Here is a 22320-nt window from a genome sequence, read left to right on the forward strand (position 1 = left end):
AAGTAAATTGAAATCACTAGTAACAGATACCATAAAGAAGGTTGATCCAGTGAAAATAACTTGACAAAAAGAAGAAAAACTGGAATAGCAGAAGGATCCAACAATCTAAGACCACTAATACTATATACGAGTTGATGTTCACATTAGAATTTATAGAAAACAAAATCTTCCGTAAATTTTGTCCCTAGAAAACAAAATCCTCCGTAAAAAAAATAAAAAAATAAAAAAATAAAAAAAATAACATCGGTGATGACATTAGATCAACTGTAGAAGCAATACAGCAAAACTTCAAACCAGAGTACACTTCAGGCAAGTTGTTAAAAAAATTAAAGCAAAATATTTCTTCCAAAACTAAATCTTGAAAGCTAAATCAGGTCATCTGTTGTCTGTAGAAAACCCTAAATACAGATCAGGCGAAAGCAAATAAAAAACACATAAGGAAAAACCCTAATGACGGTTCCAGAAAACTCTCAAGAACCTCAATTCGGAATGAACTAAAATAAAGATATTTAATGCCAAAAAATTATCTTAAAAAACACTTAGAGCTCTCAAAAGAGATCGTGGATCACCCGCGAATCCACTATTGCCACAGCTTCGTTCCATGTCATGGCGACTCCTAATTTGATGATCAGTCTTGGAAGATCAGAAGTAGAATTCATAACATGCCTAGCATCGAAACCTTATTTTCTCCATTAAAACTCTATTCCAGAGAAATAAAAAGAAATAAAAAGCATCGAGGAACACCATTGTATTCATAAGTCGAAAACCTAAAATTTCTTTGGAAAGATCTCTAAGCACGATTTCGAGAAACATAAAACAATGATCGGAGCCGAAGAGAAAATTTTCTTGCTAGAGATCTCAAGAAGAAGCAACAAGAACGATCGCGAAAAAAAAAAGAGGGCCAAGAAATCATACCTAATGAAGAAACAACAAGAACGATCAAAAAAAAAGAGAGAGAATGACAAGAACTCATACCTCAAGAAGCACGAAGAACGATCAAAAAAAAGAGAGGAGAGAACGCCAAGAACTGAGAAGAAGCACCACGAACGATCACAAAAAAAAAAAAGAGTAAGAACTCATACGTTTGACCCAGAGCAAAGAAGAGGAGTCTCCAGCAATGGGCGAATGGAGGAGACCGATCCGATCGGGGCGTTGGTCGTGAATGAAGAGCTTGGGAGACTCGGGGGGACGGTCGGAAGGAAAAAAGAAAGAAAGAAACCCACGCCGTTTCGTTTCGACTTTCGAGAGCGGGAAGGAGGGAGATAACTCACTACACACATGAGTGAAGAGGGTGGGACCACAGTGGCGGAAGTGGGAGATGGAGGTGGTATTTATAGGCCTAGGGCTCGATACCATGTGAGTCGGGTAGAAAGACGTTACCATGTATAGATTTCTTAGGCGCATTGCGTGAATAGAACACGCTATGCGGTATGAGTTGTATAGAATACATGTAATTATGTATAATTATTTCTTTTATAAAGACGTCTAAGCAAGGAAGCATAGACTATGAATACGATTGCATATGTATAAAATATATAATCGGCCAAGCAGACGTTTGTCGATCGAAAGCCGGACAATGATCAATACATCAATCCTGCGTAAACGCTGCCACGCACGCATAAATAGCAAGCCAAGTGCAGACGAAGCTAGGCTTATACTCCATCTCGCTCACATTCCAATAATATTAAAATATTATTATTTTGTATAATACTATTATAATATAGTATAATGTTATATTCAATACTACAGCATAATAATATAGCATAATAATATAACATAATATGATATGATATGATATAATAATTTATTATTAATAGTACTGACTGTTGCCGCGTCATCGAGCCCAGCGGCTCACTCTCCTTCGATCATCTCTTTGGGCCAAGAAGCCCCGTTTCATCAAACATCTTCAAGTCAAATGACTCAATGCCAGTCTGCTGCAATATAATATCATATTATTTTAATTATCACATAATATATAATAAAATATTATAAAATAATATTATAAATATATGTTTATATTATAATAACATTATTTTATAATAATATAACCATATGATGGAATATAATATATCATTAATAGTACAATATTACTGCAAGATAATATAACATAATATTATATTATCTTGTTATATTATTAATAGTATATTATAATATTGTTGTATTAGTTTTATAATATAAAATAAAAATATATTATATGATAATTATTCATTACCACAATAATATAATATATTATACTATTATAATGTAATAACAAAATACAATATAACATAATATTTTATTTAATTTATTATTATATTATATTATATTTATAGTAAAATAATATATTATGATATGATGTAATATACAATATAATCACGAGATTTGTTGATAGACATTTTGAACATTAGAAAAATTTTATTAAAACCAAAAGGACATTGGTAGGAAAACGAGAAGCTCCAAAATAGAATTTTTTTCAAATAGACTTCAGCTTTCTGGCAAGACAAAACAACTTTCTGATTTTTTACTAAAAATCAGTCACCATGCCAGTGTACTATCCAAAAATGATTTTAGGGGTCTAGAAAGCACTTCCTAGCTAACCAAAAGTTTTAAAAAACTAAGCCCTACTTGTTTGTCATAGAGGAACTCACCTGTTGCACTTGTGCTTCCAATAACTTGGTATTAAGTTTGAAATTAGCTGTCATACATGGCTTGCCGGACCAGTTCAAAACTTAAGAAGCTATTACATATAAGACCCTAAAGAGGTTTTACTAAATATTATACCAGATTCTCTTAGTTTTCGCCATCAACTCGCATTCTCGTCGCCATCCTCTCTGATTTTTGCATAGGCTTTGTGTCAAAATGCTTTGGAATCTAGCTTTCAATATTTTCAATCTTCATAAATTATTTCAGATCTCGAGCGAGAGGACAGAGGATCTCCTGAATTTGAACGTGCAGCTGTTACGCAAGGGAAATGGCTTGTCACACCTTCCTCCATCTCCTCTTTTGTTCTTATAACCAGGGTAGTCTTCAATATTAAAATTAGAACATTCCACCAGAATAAGAGAGTTCATGAAAGCAAGTTCATCAACGTTCCATTTGTCAAAAGGATAGCATATTTTATGGCTCACATGCACTTCCCCGTAGGGTCGAAGCATGCGGCTGGCATTTTCAAAGAAGCCGTGCACTAGTTCCCTGTGCAACCTAAAGCACACACAATAGAAAAGATAGATCAGTTATCAACAATCTTCAAACATCACTAACACTAAAAACAGTACTATAAGAATGACATATCAATCATACACCTCTCTTTATACACCTTACATTCTATGACAACACAGATGCTTACTCGGGTATGTAGATGTCCTTTCTAGTCTGGAATTTAATATATATAACTACTAAGCTAGTAATAAATATAGAAAAAAGTACAAATTCTCTATTTACGGACCTTACGTTCTATGACAAAACATATGCAGATGCTTGCTTGGGTGTGTGGATGTCCCTTCTAGTCTGGAAGTTAGTACAACTATTAAGCTTGTAATGCATATAGAAAAAAAAAAAAAGCCACACATAATAGAAAAGATAGATCAGTCATCAACAATCTTCAAATATCACCAACACTAAAAATAGTAGTATAAGGATGACATATCAATCATAGACATTCTCTCTTTACACACTTCATATTCTATAACAATACAATGCTTACATGGGTGTGTAGATATCCTTTCTAGTCTGGAAGTTAATATAACCATTAAGCTAGTAATGAATATAGAAAAAAGTACACATTCTCTATTTACATGCCTTACATTCTATGACAAAACGTAAACAGATGCTTACTTGAGTGTGTAGATTTTCCTTCTAGTCTGGAAGTTAGTACAACTATTAAGCTAGTAATGCATATAGAAAAAAAAGAAAACCTTCATTTCATGAGAAGCATTTCATGAGAACATCATAAACTTAATCAATATAATTGAAATTTACAGAAAACACAAAAATGTAATATATTAGAACTTGATTTTGTCCAGGCAAATCAAGGCAATTATAGTTTGAAAGAAAGAGCATAGTTATTACAGGTAGATAAACAATCAAAACTTGCTTAGCATGTCTATAAAACTCATTGCTTATAAATATTAACTTCCGCTGGCAAGCTTCAGCACTGCATTCTGTGCATGGTTGCATGTGCAAACTGTATCTGACCAATTTTCAACAGCCTATGCCTGATCAGTCCAAGGAAAAACTGTGTTCTTATTTAAATTTGAGTACAAGGATTCCATGGATATAAACAGTATGGTTTCAAAGAGAATTACATTTTCTGGATGGAAAGAATATTTGCTGGAAAATGCAAACTGTAGGTGGCTTTATACTTATCGAGCAACAACATCATTAGATGATGCCGATCCTTCTCATCAAGTCCTTCACGAGAACTATGCAGTGGTCTCTAAAATAGCAATTAGCTTATTATTCAAGATTACCACTTCTATCCTCTAAAATACTTGTTATCCGTTCTTAGCACTATCTAGATCATACTAATCATGCATGCCCTTGAAGTTCTATTTTAGTTTGAGTTCTTTCTAGCACAAAAATTGTCACTAAAGCCAAACATATATGATTGCTGTCTGATTCACAATAGACGCCCTATCTATGAAATATTTTACAAATAAAAAAAACATGAAGCCAATTACATATATTTGCTATAAGTGTAGTTTGTTCTCATCTGATAATTAAGTATGATCACTGTTGGGGGGAAAAATGGACCACCCCACAAATACAATTAAAGCACCCAAATCCGACAGCGAGCCGAGCTCATCGGCCAAGCCGAGCTCAGAAGGCCGAGGCCGAGCTCAGAAGGCTGCCGAGGCCGAGCTCCGAAGGCTGCCGAGCACAGAAGGTCGAGCTGACCTCAGAAGGCCGACCTCGTCGTCTGTATGCTGCGGCCATGCCCTACAGCAGCCTCACCGCACCATGCTTTGCTTGCCGACATATCGATCAGGAACCATACCCTGCTACGACTGTCAACGCCTCACCATTCCCAAGAATGTACTGCACTGCGCGCCAGAAGCAAGCTCTGGCTACGCGCCATCTCCTCCCATGATGGGAACGGGCCATCCACGGCAACTCATTACTTCACACGCCCACGTCCAATCGTGACGGTAACCCATTAATTCGCCCAGTCACATCACAGGTAACCCTGCCACTCTCCCTATAAAAAGGGAGGCTTCTTCCTCCCGAGGGGGGACGGCTCCTAACTCTAATTTTCTGGCTTGGACTGCTACATACGAACTACATCTCCTTCTCCAAAATTAAGCCCCCCTCTGACTTAAGCATCGGAGGGCCGGCGCCGGGGAGCCTGGCCACCGGCTTCTTGCAGGTCTCCCGGAGGACGCCGCCCGCCGACGGACCGCCACCCGCCATTCTCGCGCCGGAGCTCCTCCTCCTCAGCCGACGGCCGCCCCCGGGTCCAATTTCCAGCAACAGTTGGCGCTAGAGGAAGGGCCCGAGTCGTGACCATGAAGCTAAGGAGCAAAGGGGCCTCCAACGCCTCCCGGCGTCCCGCACCAAGTCCTAGACACTCAGTCCAGAACTCGCCACCAAGGCCTCCGGCGGATCAAGTCCCTCAAGTCCAACCAGAGGAGTTCAACCTGCTTGTTCAACAAGTACAAGCACTCACTGTGGCCGTTCGAGGCCTACAGCAAGTAGAAGACCAGCCTCTACTCCCTCCTCACAACCATGAGTCCTCAGGACGCCGCTCGCAACATCATTTTTCTGTAGAGCGTCGCCACCACCAAAGCTCCCACCGAACTCGACCATCGAGCCGGGAGGGCTTGTCGCGCATCCATTATCCTGCGAGCTCGCGCCGAAGCCTGACGCCTCGAGCTCGGGAGCACCCATCTGAGGCGGGGCCTGCCCCATGCCGAGCTGCAACAAGAGTCCCACCCGAGCTCGGCAGAAAGGTCGAGAAACTCGAGCGGCAGATCGAGGCGCTCCACAGCCAGAAAGCAAGGCGTGAAGATGACTTTGAGTTCACCACCAAGTCACCTTTCTCTCGCCAGATCGAAGATGAGCCGGTCCCACCGAGGTTCAAAATGCCTCAGATAGAGCCCTACAACGGGACCACCGACCCCCTTGACCACTTGGAGAGCTACCGAGCCCTTATGGCATTGCAAGGGTCCTCGGAGGCCGTGCTCTGCAAAGCCTTCCCTGCAACCCTCCGAGGAGCGGCTCGGCTTTGGTTTTCCGGTCTGAAGCCGAGCACTGTGTCCTCCTTTGAGCAGCTCGGCAGGCAGTTCGCTGTCAACTTCGCTGCCAGCCGACGCCAGCGGCGAACATCAGATTCTCTCCTCAATATCAAGCAAAAGGAAGGAGAGTCCCTTAAAGACTACATCGACCGTTTCACCGCTGCAACGTGGGAGGTTCGCGATCTCGACCAAAGCCGCAGCCCAAAACTCAACGCCTACCTCCTAAGGGTCTCCAACGACTCTCCGCCGGTGCTGAGCTAAGTCCTGAGGGACTTCGAAGCTCGGGAATCGTCAAAATGCCTACAAAAGCTCCAACGTCGCCCCGATCTGAGTGGGGGCGCACGGTCGCCAACGGACGAGGTCCGTCGTCTCCGGATATCTACATCTCCAACGTCGCCCCGATCTGAGTGGGGGCGCACGGTCGCCAACGGACGAGGTCCGTCGTCTCCGGATATCTACATCTCCAACGTCGCCCCGATCTGAGTGGGGGCGCACGGTCGCCAACGGACGAGGTCCGTCGTCTCCGGATATCTACATCTCCAACGTCGCCCCGATCTGAGTGGGGGCGCACGGTCGCCAACGGACGAGGTCCGTCGTCTCCGGATATCTACATCTCCAACGTCGCCCCGATCTGAGTGAGGGCGCACGGTCGCCAACGGACGAGGTCCGTCGTCTCCGGATATCTACATCTCCAACGTCGCCCCGATCTGAGTGGGGGCGCACGGTCGCCAACGGACAAGGTCCGTCGTCTCCGGATATCTACATCTCCAACGTCGCCCCGATCTGAGTGGGGGCGCACGGTCGCCAACGGACAAGGTCCGTCGTCTCCGGATATCTACATCTCCAACGTCGCCCCGATCTGAGTGGGGGCGCTGCTGAGTCGACCACAAGCCAAAGAAGGCCGCTGAGTCAACCTGGAGTACTTAACTCCAACTGCATTAGAGGTACATCCTACTTGGCACGTACATCTCTATACATATTTGGCTATATTACAGGATGATCGACGACTGGACTACTTCCTTCGCCCGAGCCAAAAAGCAGCTCGAACTCGGAAGTCGGGGGGTAGTGTTGGGGGGAAAAATGGACCACCCCACAAATACAATTAAAGCACCCAAATCCGACAGCGAGCCGAGCTCATCGGCCAAGCCGAGCTCAGAAGGCCGGGGCCGAGCTCAGAAGGCTGCCGAGGCCGAGCTCCGAAGGCTGCCGAGCACAGAAGGTCGAGCTGACCTCAGAAGGCCGACCTCGTCGTCTGTATGCTGCGGCCATGCCCTACAGCAGCCTCACCGCACCATGCTTTGCTTGCCGACATATCGATCAGGAACCATACCCTGCTACGACTGTCAACGCCTCACCATTCCCAAGAATGTACTGCACTGCGCGCCACAAGCAAGCTCTGGCTACGCGCCATCTCCTCCCATGATGGGAACGGGCCATCCACGGCAACTCATTACTTCACACGCCCACGTCCAATCGTGACGGTAACCCATTAATTCGTCCAGTCACATCACAGGTAACCCTGCCACTCTTCCTATAAAAAGGGAGGCTTCTTCCTCCCGAGGGGGGACGGCTCCTAACTCTAATTTTCTGACTTGGACTGCTACATACGAACTACATCTCCTTCTCCAAAATTAAGCCCCCCTCTGACTTAAGCATCGGAGGGCCGGCGCCGGGGAGCCCGGCCACCGGCTTCTTGCAGGTCTCCCGGAGGACGCCGCCCGCCGACGGACCGCCACCCGCCATTCTCGCGCCGGAGCTCCTCCTCCTCAGCCGACGGCCGCCCCCGGGTCCAATTTCCAGCAACAATCACTATGAATGATGTCAGTTGGATGTGCCTATAAATTGTAAACAAAAACATAATTGTTTTTAGAGAATAAATGCCTATCTTTGTTTATTTTCCTGGAGATGATAGTCTAATGGCTCGTACAGATGCACCAGAATTTATACAATAAACAATAATGGCATTTTAAGAAATATTTATTAAATAAGATCATATGCAAGTTCACGTACTAGTCTTTCAGTAATTAGTCAAACAAGTCAGGACATTAAAAAATATATGAGAAATTACTTTTCCATCCCTCTAAAGACCCCGCTGTAACAAGAGGTTTCTGTTGACCCAAAAAAAAACTTCCCCAAAAAAATAATATGAGTGACTAGTTATACATACTCGATCAAATACATATGGCTCTCGTTTCCTTTAAAGCCTGCATGCGGAAAGTTGAACACAATCCGATCAAATTCCCTCATCTTCAAATCAGTATGAAGTTTCATTTTCGTCGCATCAACCCCATGTAAGATGGTTGCTCCCATCTTCTCCAGACTTTCCAAATGTGCCTTAGCTTTTGCATACTTGGCCACCACATCATCTGATTCAAGGTGATATGAATATTTAAGAAACTGCAAGAAGGGCGAACCTCAAAGAACAAAAGGTTAAAAAATAGAAATTATTTCTGTGCAAAGTCTAGTAAACTAACTAGAAGGGGGAAAAGTAACATCTTTGCAGCCAAAATCAGTGGAGTAACATTTTTGAGACCAATATTCCAGCGAGAAACTAGGTGGCTCGAGAAAGTGAAAGCAGCTAGCGACAACAAATCTCTATTTTTCATATCTAACTGATACCTCCTGTGAAGTGATATAATCTAATTCCCAAAAAAGATTAGAGATTAGTTATCACCCGGTCTACCAATCTATCTTTAAGCCTTCGAAGTTCCTCTGACAACTTCAAACGAGAAGTCTCCCAACGGAAAGTCTTATTGGACCGCTAAGATCTTCCGGCATCCAAACAGGCCCTTCAAGTGATCCTTGTGTTGTTTCAACAACATGGGAACAACACCCCTATATATACAGAATAACCCACTGGAAAAATATTTCCTCAGAAAGGACATCTTGCAGCTGCTAAGAGTTAGTGGTTTTTCTCCAAGGTAATGTTGGTGAGAGTTAAGATAGTAAGCAAATATTAACCATGATCGGTACGTAACAGCAACTTTAAGAGGTTGTGACTCATGAAAGTAAAACCAAAAACGCTGTGACTCATGAAAGTAAAACCAAAAACGCTCTCATACCATCCAAAATTTTGTGCAGTGTACAACGCAACTTAAATATCAGGTTAAAAACATCATCCTTTGCTTCCTATAGTAGGTTAAAAACACAGCAACTTAAATATCAGACTCTGAATTTAAGTATAAAAAAAAGGGTCAGAACCTGGATGAGACAATAGGCGAAAAATAGAAAATGGCAACACATAACGCTCATCGACTTTTTAACTTTTAAAGACTATCCGTTATCAAAAAAGACGACCCATCAGCACCCCATCTCCTCATAATAAAGAAAGGAAAAAAGCAATGCATCTAGAAAATCCATAAACGTTACTAATAATCCTACGTGCATTATCATACATGCATGCATGCATAGGAAAATAGAAACAAAGAAAGAGATTCGGAGAAGAGGGTGGGCGATGACCATGCGAATCTAGGGACGTGGCAACAATGTTGGATGCAGAGCCAAAGGCATGGGCTAGAGAGAGGGAGAAGGAGAAGTCTCCTTCCCCCACCAACAGTATCTCATGCACTGACGAGTAGTGATTGAGCCAAATCACCTTCTTCGTCTCCTCCTCGTTCGCCTCTTCCTTGGCTTCTTCCACAGCCTCTGGTGGGAGCTCCATTCTCGCTCTCTTCTCTTTCGAGTTCTCATTCCCTTGTCACTCTGCAACAGGATTTGAAGGCGGATGCATCGAAAAAAGAGGAATACGAGAAGGCGCGTTGGCCCAAAGCCATATGTTTCTTTTACCCCTTTTTTTCTTCTTGGTACTCTGCAAGAAGTTTTTTTTAACCTTCCTCGTAGCTGATATTATAATTTATGTTTTGAGCGAGTTCCCTCGGTTTCCTAGTTACTGATGATATTGCCACGAGAGCCGTTTGCGTTCCCGAACCGACAGTTTCTCGACGCCAAGTTTGAACATACCATTCGTGCCGTTTGGTTTCTCCGATAAACGCTAATTTTGAATGTTCCAACTACGTGATGAGTGTGCGATGTGACTGAAAATTTTATAAAGTTTTTTCCGTACATATCTTTCTAAATATTAAAACTGGCATAAATGTTTTTTCAAATTAATGTTTGCATATATATATATATATATATATATATATATATATATATATATATATATATATACAGTTTTTTTATTTTTCATGTATAAATATATATATATATATATATATATATATATATATATATATATATATATATATATCCACACCACCATCGCGAAAAAATTAATGTTTTAAAATTAAAACTAATTGTAATACACTTAATGCATAGACATGTAAAAAAAATATTGATAAAGATATATATTGCTCACAAAAAAAAAAAGATATATTTGATAATTAGATAATAAAAAAGTTAGAAAAAAAATTTCACTAACCAAAAATTATTTTATTTTATTTTTTTCATTTATAACAATCACTATACCTTATTTTATATATTATAGTCTTGAATATTAGTTAGATCTGATCACTAATATTAGTCTGTGAGTTCCGCGAGTCCATGTCAGGGTCTAGAGGAATGTCAATGAGGCTCCCGAAGAATGTCGTCCGAAAACTAATCTCTAAAGGTTTTCTCCTAATAATGCGTTCAGAAGCTTAGAGGAAAGAATTTGAAAAACCGACGCACCGCGTTCTTCCTTCACCTTCTGGAATTTCCCCTGCCGTGGGCAGACGTAGGCAACGTAGCGGCGAGGTGGAAGCGTCGCGCCACCCAAACAGCGAGCAGATATAGTGATGTAAAGGACAAGGAAAAGTGATGGCGCCGCATCTCAGGCGACGTTTCCGCTCGCCTAGGCGTCATGATAACATCATTTTTGAGATCTGCAACGATGGAGAGGCAGGCGAGCGAGCGAGCGAGAGAGGGAGTCGCTCGCTGGATGGCCCTTAGCACTATTTCAGAGATAGCATTTGATTAAGGAGCAAATTTTTAAAAAATATTATTTGTATTTTCAAAGAGATAAATTCATCCTATAAAAACAAAAAAAGTTTGGATATTTGATTAAAAAAGTAAATATAGAAAATAAAATGGAAAAAATGAGATGTATTTAATATATTTAATCATCCACTTTCTATGTGCGTATATGGTGAAGAGGACAAAATGATGAATGGAGGGAATAGGATCGCAGTATATAATGGCATAGTATTTACCTCTAATCATGCAGCAAAAAAGAGACATGGCACTCCGAACATGCATGAAATACTAATGCTAATCAACCAACAATACAAACACAAGTTTTACGCAAAAGGAGCAAACCATTCTAACAAAAGGGAGACCACAAAAGAATGTCAAATTCAAAGAAAGAAAATGGTAGAGCAAAGGTGAAACCAAAAACATGTTACTTCAGATAGGTCAGATGACTAGAAACATGGCAATAGAGTTCTTTTTATGCTGCAAGATCACGAATTAAGGGGAAACGCTGCTTGCTGCAACCAGAAGAGATGTCAAAGTTGTAAACAATAAACATCATCCTTAAGAATGATGCAAATTGCAGGAATTGCAGCAATCGCCTCTTTCATCTCTAAAGCTGATTATAAAAGAAATGCTGCAATCCCTGCATTAGCGCTGAGCTCATGAACTCAATGATAAGAATGCCAGCAATTTTTGCACTACCTGAATACTCTTACATGGTGGAAGACAATGCATAGAGATGCCTTGCAAATGAAAATTGATTGTGGCCCTGGACAGGAATCAGAAGCAAATAAAAGAAACAAATTTGAGTTCATGGGTCCGCATGAGAGAATGGTGGGCACTCACAGAGACTGGCTGGAGCTTCCCTTTTTTTTACTGAAGCAAGCTACATAGCACTCAATTACACCTCAGAAAGATACAAGGTGAGTATTTTTGTCAGCAACATTCGCACATATGTTGGAATAAATGCAGAGGCAGCAACAACCACCAGAATTTATGATTATAAACAGTCAATTTGGGGAAATTACCCTTCAAGTCAATCTTTCAGTTCCTCCGGCATCCATAACCTCGAAATCAGCCAGGAAATAGGGCCCAAGAACGAAATTTTCATCTACGGAGGAAACAAGGCTCCATGTGGCCAACATCATGCTAAATATTATACCACAGTTCATTGAACTGGGGTTTAGCAAGTCATACGCCTGCATTTTTCTACAGTTAAGCCGAACAAATACACCCTGAGTGAAGTTGTTTAGATAATCTGAAAAAAAATAATACGAACCCATGGAATTGGTAATAACTCAGGGGGACTGGTCAGTACCAAAACTAGTTCGCATAGCAGTTCAAGTATTTGACCATAAATTCATAATTCATATGGTCCTCTCAGATTCACCTTTAACATAACAAACTTAAACATACACCATTCTATGAGTTATAAGGCTTGGCGTTTTTGTAATTAACAAACACTAACATGTTTCACAAGCCACCGAATCTGATCTTCAGTGCACAATAGAAAAAGTTCCATATAAGGGTAGTGTCAACGATTCAGTGCAATGGCTTAAAATTCTCTCTCCATCCATCCGAGAAGGCCATTTTTTAGTCAACAATAATCGCATGGCAACTAATCACATGTCAACCAAATTTTCTTGAAATTGGAACATAAAGACATAAGAGCTAAAGCTCATATCAGCAGTTATGTGTATCTTGCTTCTCTGCTACTGCATGATCATTAGATCTAGCAATGTTAGTTGACATAATAACAAGCTGTGAACTTTCTTTTAAAATTAGGTTTGTCCTTTGTTTGGAAGGAAAGCCATAACTAAATACTATCTAAAAGCAACTGACTTCCTCAAAACTCACTACCCATATACTTGGTTAGTAGGTTTCTCTAACTAAAATCTAATTTTTCAACTGTAAGGGCTTTCAAATGCCAAATGCCCCCCCTTGTTGGAGATTCACTTCTGGACTCAATATGTTTTCCCTTTTTCTCCCCTGCTTAATTCTCTATCAGAACTTCAGTGTTACAATGACAAAAAGATCAGAGATCTTAATGGTGGAGTTTGCCGCTTGTCCATCACCACAGCCTTTTCTTTACCAAAATATGGTGAGGAAAGTATCTTGAAGCTAACAAAGATGAAGGAGAAGAAGTAAATCTTTGGAACAAGTTAGATGCATAAAGAACCGGAACAGTAGAGAAGATCACAATTGATGATATTACTTAAAGGAAGAGAGAATACTCTCAGAAGTTGTTGAGAGTTTTGGTCGCTAGCTCTTAAAAGTGAAGATAAAAAAGAAGCAAACACACTGTTCTGAAAAGTAGAGAAGGTACTGACATTTAAGAAAATTATATGAGGTTCCAGCATGAACGAAGAGTTCAGGCTTTAGGACCATAGTTAACATTAAGATTAGTACTAAGTCATGTGACAAGTTATTGTCATCAATCAACCTTTAAAATGAGATATTAAGGCAAGCCAACAATAAGGAAAGATAGGTGAAAAAAAAGACACACAAAACACACACATGTACACACAAAAATGCACCATTCATAGCTTATGAGTTCAAAGCTAAAGGCGAGGATACCTGAATGAAAGTAAAGAAAAATACCAAAAGTTTTGGGAAAACAATAAGGCAGTTTGCTGAGATAGAACATGTAGTAACTGAAGTTGTTTTTCTTGTATATCTAGGAAATTTCAAGCAAAGAACAGGTCAATTTTTTTCTTGGTTCAGAAAGCAAGGACAAAGCCCTGATGGCCCTTGGCTTTCACCATAGGCCATAGGCGAGGTTGAGAGCCATGCACTTGTTATACATGCATCAATCGTTCGTAATTCATATACTGGTGAGGAGACCCATAGATGCCTTATCCAAACCCTTCAATTTAGCCTAAACTACGTGCACCTGATACTTAAAACACAGGTATTGGTATGACACTTGAACACAGAGCCATAAGATGACGACTTCGGATATTTAAAGGATTCGACACAAAGACCCATACCCCCCCCCCCCCCTCCTCGCAGGCAAACCCAAGTTCATGTAACATAGCAGCTTGGTGTATCTTGCGTGCTTGGAGTGCTGCTTGATAAAACAAGGAAGAGAGTGCAACATTAAATTAGAGAGGAAATGCTACAGAATATAAATAATTGAAAATCGGTAAAAACAAAAGAGTGCACAGATGCAAATTCAAAGGGTATGTATGTGTGAAGGCAATATGAAATAAAAGCAATAAATTCCCCAAACATATAGCTTTCGCTACTCCAATTCCATTCAAATGGATGTAGAGATAAATAAGGATGCTCAAATAACATAATAGCAAGGTGGATGATGAGAAGGCGCACATTAATCACTACTGACTGACCAAATTCATCAAGACACCGAAGAACTAATAACAGGTTGATTTTAAATCAAAAAATTAAGAAGTCAAGAGGACATATGAGACTAAGATTGGTAGAAACTATGATGTTAATGCAAATCTCTAGTGTGAATAAAGGGATAATTTGAAGGAACACCTAAGAGAAAATAAATGGAGGCAGAACAATTTGAGATAGGTCGGCCCAAACAACTTCTAATCTAATTTTGCAAATTTCTGAGATGTGCACGCATCATTACAAATAGAAAAACAACTCTCAAAAAAATAAAGAGAAAACAACTCAAGAATACAATTTAATAATATCAAAGGATGGATGTGGATAATAATTCAGCATGAGCAGCATCCTTATGTTTCTTAAACTAAAGCCCCTTGATACAAGAAAATTGAAACACCCAAAGAAAAAAATGAAGGCATCATTACCTAATAAAAATTACCAATTCTGCAGAAATACTGAAGACTACCTTCCTTGACCGCACATGACGGTCACCATCAATTACTAATTCCCTACATGACAATAAGTCATGATCAAACTCTTGCCCAGATGTTAAGTAACAATTATGCCAAATGAATGGTTCACTACTATCAACTTTTATAGAGATAAGTAGCTTCCTAGGAAGTTTTTTATTCTCATGTTCTCAATTTACTGCTCCATGAATGGTTAAATTCATAGGTTACTTAGTCTTGCCTTTTATGTTCTCTACATAGACTCTTTCTGTCTTAGGGAGCTATCATGTCACCCGATTGCATGAGTGCATTTTGCAACTGACAAGATAAATCTGCTAGATCGGTGTTTAAGACCGCAAATGGGTCGGGTTGACCTATGACGCGACCCGGCCCGACCCGCTTAGACCCGATCCAATCCGATTTTAAAGACCCGTGAGGCCGGGTCGGGTTCTAAAATTGGAATCATTCCATTTTTCGGGTCGAGTTTGGATTTTCTGAATTTTTACCCGACCCGACCCATAAATATTGAAATCAGATTTTCCTTTCTCCATGCAGATCAGATTTTCCTTTAACTATTCCTTCGTATTTATATTTGTCACAGGTAATTGCATGCAACTTGAAGGCTTCCTAAAGCACAAGTTCCCTCACTTTATCAAAAAATGAAGGAGCTTCCAGATTGGCTGAGATGGTGGAATGGTCATGGTCCAAGCCAAGGAAGCCCAACTAAGAGTGGTGGGCTTTCCAACTTGGTACTAAAGCAAAAGATGGCTGTTGCTGCTTTCCATGGCTTGTTCTGTGCCACGACTAAGGCCCTGTTTGGGGGAGCTTTTAGAGGGCCAAAAAGCACTTTCTGGCCCTCCAAAAGTACTTTTAGGAAAAAAAGTGTGTTTGGTAAAATTTCCAAGAAGCTGTTTCAGCTTTTGCGGGAAGCTGAAAACAGTTTTTTGGCAGAAGCTCAATTTTGGAGCTTTCCGAAAATATTGTTTTCAGCTTTGTCGGGAAGCTGTATTTTTGACCAAAATACCCCCATTTAAAAGTTTCTTTTTCCTCCCAAAAATCTCAATCCCACCGCCTCTTTCTCTCTCACCATCCCCCCCTCTCTCTCTCTCCCTCCCTCTCTATCTCCTTCTCCTCAATGCCGCCGGCCCTCCTCTTTTTTTTTTTTTCTTTTTTTTTTTTGGGAGGCAGCCACCACGCCGGCCACCCGTGGCCGCGCCCCCCAGCCCCCATCCGAGCCCCCCGCCGCTGCGACCCACCACACAGCCAAAAAAAAAAGGAAGGGGAGGAAGGGGCCGCCATGGCCGCTGCCTCCCCGGCCGGCCCGCCGTCTCGGCCCCCTCCCGAGGCCCCCCCTCCCCCGCGGTCGCCGCGGCACGCCGTCCCGGCCCCCTCCGAGCCCCTCCTCCCCCGCGGTCGCCGCGGCACGCCGTCCCGGCCCCCTCCCGAGCCCCCCTCCCCCCGCGGTCGTCGGGGCCCGCCGTCCCGGCCCCCTCCCGAGCCCCCCCTCCCCCGCGGTCGCCGCGGCACGCCGTCCCGGCCCCCTCCCGAGCCCCCCTCCCCCCGCGGCCGTCGGGGCCCGCTGTCCCGGCCCCCTCCCGAGCCCCCCTCCTCCCGCGGCCGCCGCGGCCCGGCCCCCCTTCCGGCGCCGCCGGCTTCGCGGGAGAAGAAGGAAAGAGAGGAAGGAAGGAGAAGAAGAGAAGAAAAAAGAAAAGAAAAAAAAAAGAAGAAAAGGAAAGAAAAAAAATAGAAGAAAAAAAAGAAAAGGAAAGAAAAAGAAAAAAAATAAATAAATAAATAAATAAATATGTATATAAATGAACGAATAAATAAATAAATAAAATAATAAATAAATATATTTCAATGAAATAAAATAATAAATAAATAAAAATATTAGTAATTATTTAACCAATTTTTTCACCTAGTTAGAAAATTTGTTAGAGAAATAAATGGTCATCAAAAGAGTAAAAAATTAATTTATACTAATAATTATAATATTTTATACATTTATTATTGTATTATACTATAAATATAATATAATATAATATTATGTTATGTTAAATAATTTAATATTATTTTAAATTATTATCCTATAGTATACAATGTTATAGTACTATATTATAATAATATTATGTTACATTACATTAATATTATACTATATCATATATTTATGTATTAATATATATTATATTTTATTATGCACTATTGTATAATACTAGTAATGTCCTTTATGGTCATTTTGTCATACAAAAGTACTTTCTCAGTTTATTTACCAAACAAATGTTAAAGTGCCACAGCACTTTAGAAATGTAGTTACCAAACAGCAAACAGCTTTTTATAAAAGCTCTACTTCCAACAGCTTTACTTCCAACAGCTCTACTGCCAACAGCTCCCCCAAACAGGGCTTAAACCTCATTTGGGAGGGGTATGCTTGTATTATAGAAAATACTTGGCGTAGAGCATGCAAAAAACTATACAATACTTGTATTTGCCCATTCAAAATTTATTGTCTCAATGAAAACTTAGGCTTGTATATTATGCATATCATTCTTGAGAAAAGTAACATGCATGTTTGAGCTTAAAATCATCATACACAATTACCCCACACTCATTTTCTTTAAAAAATGCACCTTATTTTGTCCCTAATTTGTAGATTTCCTGTAGTATTATATCATTAATAATCCCCTCCCAATGAATACTGAAAATTAAAGGGGATTTGTTAATTGTACATGAATTGATAAAACACATTATGCATGAATACTGAAATCTGTTTCGTACTCATTTTGTAAAGTTGAATGGGCCCAGACCCAACCCGAACCAAACCCAAATTTTTTTAGTTGGGACTAGGTTATACATGGACTCGACTCGACCCAAATGACCCGTTTGGGTCAAAAATTTTATCCGTGGACCCGACCCAACCCGATCTTCTATTGGGTTGGTTCTGGATCCAAAGTTAAAACCCAAACAAGGAACCGGGTCGGGACAGGGTCACTCATGACCCAGTCCAACCTGATCCATTTGCACCTCTATCGGTGTTCTAGGTTAACTGCAAGCCCTTCTCTTTCTTAGAGTTGCCTTGGACAAGGACATGGGCACCAATTTATAGATGGTTTGTGTCAAGTGCAGCATGCATTGTAAAAATGTTCTCAACGGTTTTGGGGAACATGCCTATATCTATCATATCAGCCCTATATAATTGGAGTAAGGCTGCAACTAAAATTCATATGAAGAATTGAAGTTTGGATTATTACGTACCAATGCAATATTTCCCAATAAAATTCTTCAAATTTTACAATTGCATGTGCTTACATATGCGATTATAACAACAATTTAAGGTCTAATATTCAGAATTAACTCTTCCCACATATTACAATGCCTCATAGTTAACCCCCCCCCCCCCCCCCCCCCCCTCTCTTCCCCCTTTTTTTTTGTGTCAGATCTTGACTAATTGGTAAGAACCTACTTAACCACTAGAGTAATACAGCAAAAGAAGTAGAAAGGGTAGAAAAGTGCAAAACAAGCTTATGGAAACAAAATCCTGCTAACAATGACAATACAATACAGCCATAACTCTAACCATTTTATTTGTAATGATGAAAAAGAATATATAAAACCAGTAATGCATGGCAACCAGAAGGAGAAAGCTATAGCAGACAACAGCAGACTATCAGTATATATGTATAGACAGAAAAACTCTGCCGACTGATAAAGTACAAGAGAAACTAATAAAATGCAGGATAGCCTTAAGTCCCTTCAATTTAAAAGGGTGTCAACAGCAAGCATATTGGTCCTTCAACTATTATATTTTCCTCCCATATAACAAGTAATAATAATTGCTACGATGCCAATGTGTCACTAATACATTTGCAAGATGACAAGGAACAGCTGTAACAGGAGGCATCCACAAAAGAATATTGATGAACTTGCGTTGAAGCTAATCCACATGATTCTAATATATGAAGTCAAAAGCAATTTGATATTACAAGAGCAAATGATAGATTGTGGTTGGAGTTCCTTAACCTTTATAGCAAGATGATCAGGAATGCAACATCAACCCCATAGGATCTAGAATCACATGATATTTCTTTCACTGTCTTCAGTTTAAGAACAACAAGCACCAGCAAAAACTTCAAATAAACATGTAATTAATCAAGCCATAAAAATTCTAGAGTTCAATATTACTCCATAGATGCGGAACATGTCCTTATCAGACATAAGCATTACTATGACCAACAAACCTTATTGCAATTATTCTCTACATTCCTTTTTTTCAGATCTTGATTATTGACCACATTAAAATAAGAAGCACAGCAAAAGGAAGAAGCCAACCTCTCATCTGTTTTCTATAGTCAGGTTATAATCTTTTCTTCTTAACTATTATGCCCGGATGGAAGTTACTAGCATAAACCTAACACCCAAATTGGAATACAAATTCTGCTTCGAGAAAAAATTAAGACTGTTAAATGAAATCACATAATCTTCAATAAGATTACAAGATAATATATGCAAATCAACGCAGCATCTCTCTATGCTTTGAAAAGTTCATGTTTCACTATTCTAAGACGGGGAAAAGATTGTAAAAACAATAAAGTAATAAAACCTGTTGCTATTCAGTGCCTATCTAACTGGACTGGGATTCAGATGGAGTCTTTGCAACTATGGAGAGGGCGTGCAATCCGCTCTGCAACTCCTCCCGCAACAGGTCATAAACAAGCCTGTGCCTCTTCACCAAACTCTTCCCTTCAAACTCCTTGGAAACCACCCTCACGTTGAAATGGGTCTCTCCATCATTATTTCCTCTAACCCCAGCATGGCCCGCATGTTGGTATGAAATATCCTCCACCTCCAATTCCACCGGAGACAGCTCCCTCTCCAATCTCTCCCTTATCCTCTCCCTTCTCCCGCCAATCCCACCACCCGAACTTTTCTGCACCACATCGGCGCTATCCATGCCATCTCCATCAACCTTCAAATCCCCATAGGGTAGCGAATCGCCGCTCCCGTTTGCACTCGAAACCTCTCTAAAGGATGAATCTTTGCCAGTTTCATCGGCTTCTCCACCCAAGATCGAATTTTTATCCTCCAAGATTCCGCCCTGGGCACCCGAATACGATCCCACGGAATCTGAAGCCCCGTTGATTTCCGAATGACCGACCTCAGAATATAGCTGGAGGGCCTTCCGCTGCATGAGCTTGAGCATGTTGAGGAATCCGTTATTCCGCGAAGGCGTGAGGCTCTGCTGGAGGCCGAGGAGGCGGACGAAGCCGGGCGGGACGGCGGCGATGATGGGGGCGGGGGAGCCGGATAGGCCGAAGACGAGAAGGGCGGCAAGGCCCTTGGTGAGGGCGGAGTCGGAGTCGGCCTCGAAACGGACGGCGGCGGGGTCGTCTGGGTCGCGGAAGGCGCGGACCCAGACCTGAGAGACGCAGCCGCGGACGCGGTGGTCATCGGTCTTGAAGCGGAGGTCGAGAGGAGGAAGCTGGGAGCCGTAGTGGAGGAGCTGCTGGTACTTGGCCTTGGGTTCGGAGACGGACTGGAAGAGGGCGACGATTTCTTGTAATCTGGAAGGGAGGACGGAAAGATCGACGTCGGCCTCTCGCTGCTGCTGCTGGGCTCGGACGGGCTCGGAAAGGGGAGATTTGGGCAGGCGTTGGAAGGAGATAGGAGAGGAAAAGAGGAGCAAGGGCTTGGACGGAAGGAAGGGGGATTTGGAGACAACGGTTTTGGGGGGGATTTGGGGGAGTTTGGGATGGAAGAGGCGGAGAGAATAGGAGACGGTCGACATAATGGAAACAGGGGACGGAAAGATTCGCAGGGAACAGAGGCGAGGGGAGAAACGGAGAGAAGTTTATTGATCTGCTTGGACTCAGGCCTTTGGGAAGAGGCTTTTGGTGGAGGCGAGGGTGCGTCTTGTACTTGGCTTCTCGTTTCCGACACGAGGATGAGAAGATCCTGACCATCAATTTATTGGATCTTTCTGGTTTATTCTAGATTCGGCACTTTAATTATTTGTTTAATATATATAAAAATTTAAATTTTGCCACAAATCACAATCAAATTAGATTTTAGAGGAGATGAGACTCCCATTTTGCAAGAAATTTGGAAAGCCAACTCAAGGAGATCATTTCTTGGATGACGTTTACAAGAGCCTAATCAACACTAGAATCTTTTTCTTATCGTAGAAAGCTTAAGTTTGAAGAGTTTGATTTTGTTTTGTTTTGCTTTTTTTTTTGGGCTATTAAGGCTCAATCATGCATGTATCCTTGTATACATATAAATATAAAAAGATGGGAAGGCAAAAAGAGAGTTGGATTCTTCCGTTTATAATTTAATTTTTTTGGTACTAGTACATAATGTTTATTTGGTGGAGCTTACATTAGGAAGTACCTAGAGAAAATCCAAAAATCTCACCTCACATAGTTATTAATAAACTAAATCACCCAATATTTCATGTTTAATATACAAGGCATGCTCCTTTTTTTTGTACGCGTATCTCGGCAAATCATGAGCTGCATGATATGGCCATGGGTGGGGCAAGTAAGCTTGTGAATAGGCTAAGTTTTGAATGGATTTAGATTACTTGTTTATACATGATATCAATCCTCCCAGCACCCAAAAATAAGTCTAAAAATGATCTTAATAAAATTTTACCAAAAAAATCATTGGAAATAAAAATAAAGAATAACTTAAAAATACACAACAACACACACACATAGAGATATATATATGTTAAGATGAATGAATGTATATATGTGAATGCACTCTCAGCAAAAAGCATCGTCTTAATAACCAAAATATGATCCAAATCGCAAACTACTGAATACCCCACATCCTACCGGTCCTACAAATTCAGCCTGTATTAGGAAACTAAATAGTGATAGAGGCAAGGTAATCTTATATGTCTTTAGAAAATCTCTTATTGAAAACTTTAGCGGAACCAAGATGCAGGTGTCTTCCAATGCAATTAGATTAGCTAAACCAGAACCTAATCACCATATTTCATATGAACCCACTTGAACCATGTTTTGAGCTTTGACTAAGGTATAAAAATGCTAGGTGACATATCAGGAAAACATTGCACGACCATGCTACGTGGAGCACATCCCATGCATGTATTTTTCATCCAATTAGTTATATGCATCCGGCATTCATTTTTTAATTTTCACTGCATAATTCTCAATGTATTTAGTATTGTGGAAACAGCACAGGTGATCTAATAACCGTGATTCCCTTGGTTTTTTTTTTTTTTTTGGAAAAAAGAGCACATTCACATGCATGCAAATCAAAAGGAGCAAGTTGTAGATTACTGATTTTTTGTACTCAAAAAGAGAAAAAGATCTCCCATTCTTGTAAGC

At 40.9% G+C, this 22320-nt stretch overlaps 1 protein-coding gene and 1 pseudogene across 2 annotated transcripts; both read right to left on the reverse strand.

Moving 5' to 3' along the window:
- Positions 1–2885: 2885 nt before the first annotated feature.
- On the reverse strand, positions 2886–10259 carry LOC120108867 (heavy metal-associated isoprenylated plant protein 41-like). Its single transcript, XM_039122597.3, has 3 exons — positions 9672–10259; positions 8380–8578; positions 2886–3180 (listed from the first exon to the last, which is right to left on the reverse strand). Exons 1-3 carry the CDS (start codon positions 9871–9873, stop codon positions 2886–2888), a joined length of 696 nt encoding a protein of 231 aa, XP_038978525.3. The 5' UTR covers positions 9874–10259.
- A 9126-nt stretch (positions 10260–19385) lies between these two features.
- On the reverse strand, positions 19386–20861 carry LOC103723560 (sufE-like protein 1, chloroplastic/mitochondrial pseudogene; annotated as a pseudogene). The gene has a single exon (XR_015975593.2). The product of XR_015975593.2 is annotated as a sufE-like protein 1, chloroplastic/mitochondrial pseudogene (transcript).
- Between the last annotated feature and the right edge of the window lie 1459 nt (positions 20862–22320).

This window comes from Phoenix dactylifera, chromosome 2 (genome assembly GCF_051530095.1).
Source record: "Phoenix dactylifera cultivar Ajwa chromosome 2, Ajwa_hap1_PhDact_Kaust_v1.1, whole genome shotgun sequence".
Classification (NCBI taxonomy): Eukaryota; Viridiplantae; Streptophyta; class Magnoliopsida; order Arecales; family Arecaceae; genus Phoenix; species Phoenix dactylifera.

What these genes read in the sequence shown, in the direction of transcription:
- LOC120108867 (XM_039122597.3), bottom strand. Translation starts at nt 9,873, where the DNA reads ATGGAGCTCCCACCAGAGGCTGTGGAAGAAGCCAAGGAAGAGGCGAAC. An exon ending in CACGTCCCTAGATTCGCATG is followed by an intron (nt 8,579 to 9,671) that starts GTCATCGCCCAC and finishes ACCTTGAATCAG; the next exon opens with ATGATGTGGTGGCCAAGTAT. An exon ending in AGCCATATGTATTTGATCGA is followed by an intron (nt 3,181 to 8,379) that starts GTATGTATAACT and finishes TGTGTGCTTTAG; the next exon opens with GTTGCACAGGGAACTAGTGC.